This window comes from Monoraphidium neglectum, assembly GCF_000611645.1.
Source record: "Monoraphidium neglectum strain SAG 48.87 unplaced genomic scaffold scaffold02916, whole genome shotgun sequence".
Lineage (NCBI taxonomy): Eukaryota > Viridiplantae > Chlorophyta > Chlorophyceae > Sphaeropleales > Selenastraceae > Monoraphidium > Monoraphidium neglectum.
Window position 1 is genome coordinate 7051 of NW_014010712.1, and position 1119 is coordinate 8169.

General features: G+C 72.0%; 1 protein-coding gene across 1 annotated transcript; it reads left to right on the top strand.

Moving 5' to 3' along the window:
* Nucleotides 1–6: 6 nt before the first annotated feature.
* MNEG_11806 (hypothetical protein) lies at nt 7–1092 on the top strand (the record flags this gene model as incomplete). The annotated part of the gene is made up of 1 exon (XM_014039722.1): nt 7–1092. A coding segment is annotated over one exon (1086 nt), but the record flags the coding sequence as incomplete, so codon positions are not given.
* Between the last annotated feature and the right edge of the window lie 27 nt (nt 1093–1119).

A 1119-nucleotide genomic window follows, 5' to 3' on the forward strand; every position in this document is an offset into this window, starting at 1 on the left:
CAGCAGCAGCAGCAGCAGCAGCAGCAGCAGCAGCAGCAGCAGCAGCAGCAGCAGCAGCAGCAGCAGCAGCAGCAGCAGCAGCAACAGGACGCTGGGCCGGCAGCTGGTGTGAGGAGCGGCAAAGAGGCGCCAGATACGCGGCATGCGGGCAATGCTGGCGCTGGCTCTCGCGGCGGCAAGGACGCGCAGCTTGCAACCATTCAAGCTGGACCGCTCGCCTCAGCACCGCCAGCGGCCGCGCAGGGCGCGCTGCCTGCTCCAGTGGCGGCTGCGGCTTCGGTGCCTGTGTCGTTCGCGCGGGAGGCTCCTGCAGTGCGCAGGGGCGGCGCCAGCGGCGGGGGCAACGGTGGGGGCGGTGATGGTGGGGGCAGCGACGGTGGCGGCAGCGGCGGCGGCAGCGGCGGCAGCAGCGGCGGCGGCGGCGGCGAAGGTGGTGGTGGCGGAGGCAGCGACGACGATGGAGAAGGCGGCCTGGGTGGCTATGCGTCCGACTCCGACGGGGGGCGGTGGCCGCAGTCGTTCTACGGCGCGCCGCCTGCAGCCAGGGTCGCACGCCCGCGGCGTGCCAAGGCTTCGCCGCGCCGCAGCCGCATCCTTGGAGCTGCAAGGCGGGGTCCTGGCCGAAACAAGAATGTAGGGGGCCGAAGCTCCACGCCGCTCACAGGCACGGCGCGGGCCGGCGCCGCGATGGCGCGCAGCCCGGCGCGCGCCGACAAGGCGTCCTCTGAAGACATGGGGCGTCAGGTGCTGCACCAGGCGCAGCTCGATGCGGATCGCCACACCAGCGCGAACGGCCAGTGGCACAATGCGGCGAGCAGCACCGTGGCGGCGATGATGAGGTTCAAGGACCTGAAGTGCAGCTTGCTTCGCCTGCGGTGGGCGAGCACGAGCGCCCAGCCTGAGCGTGCAGAGGCGGCGGTGCGGAAGGCCACGCGGCTGCTGGGGCAGCAGGACGTGGCGGCGTACAAAGGAGATGACGGCAAGCAGGTCGTCGCCGTCAGCATGCCGGGGAGGCCGAGCCCCGTCGTGCTGACCTCAGCAGACGAATCCGAGCTGGAGGGATACCTCTGCTGCCTCGCGGCACGCGAGGAGGTGTGTGTGTGTGGGGGGGGTGGGCAG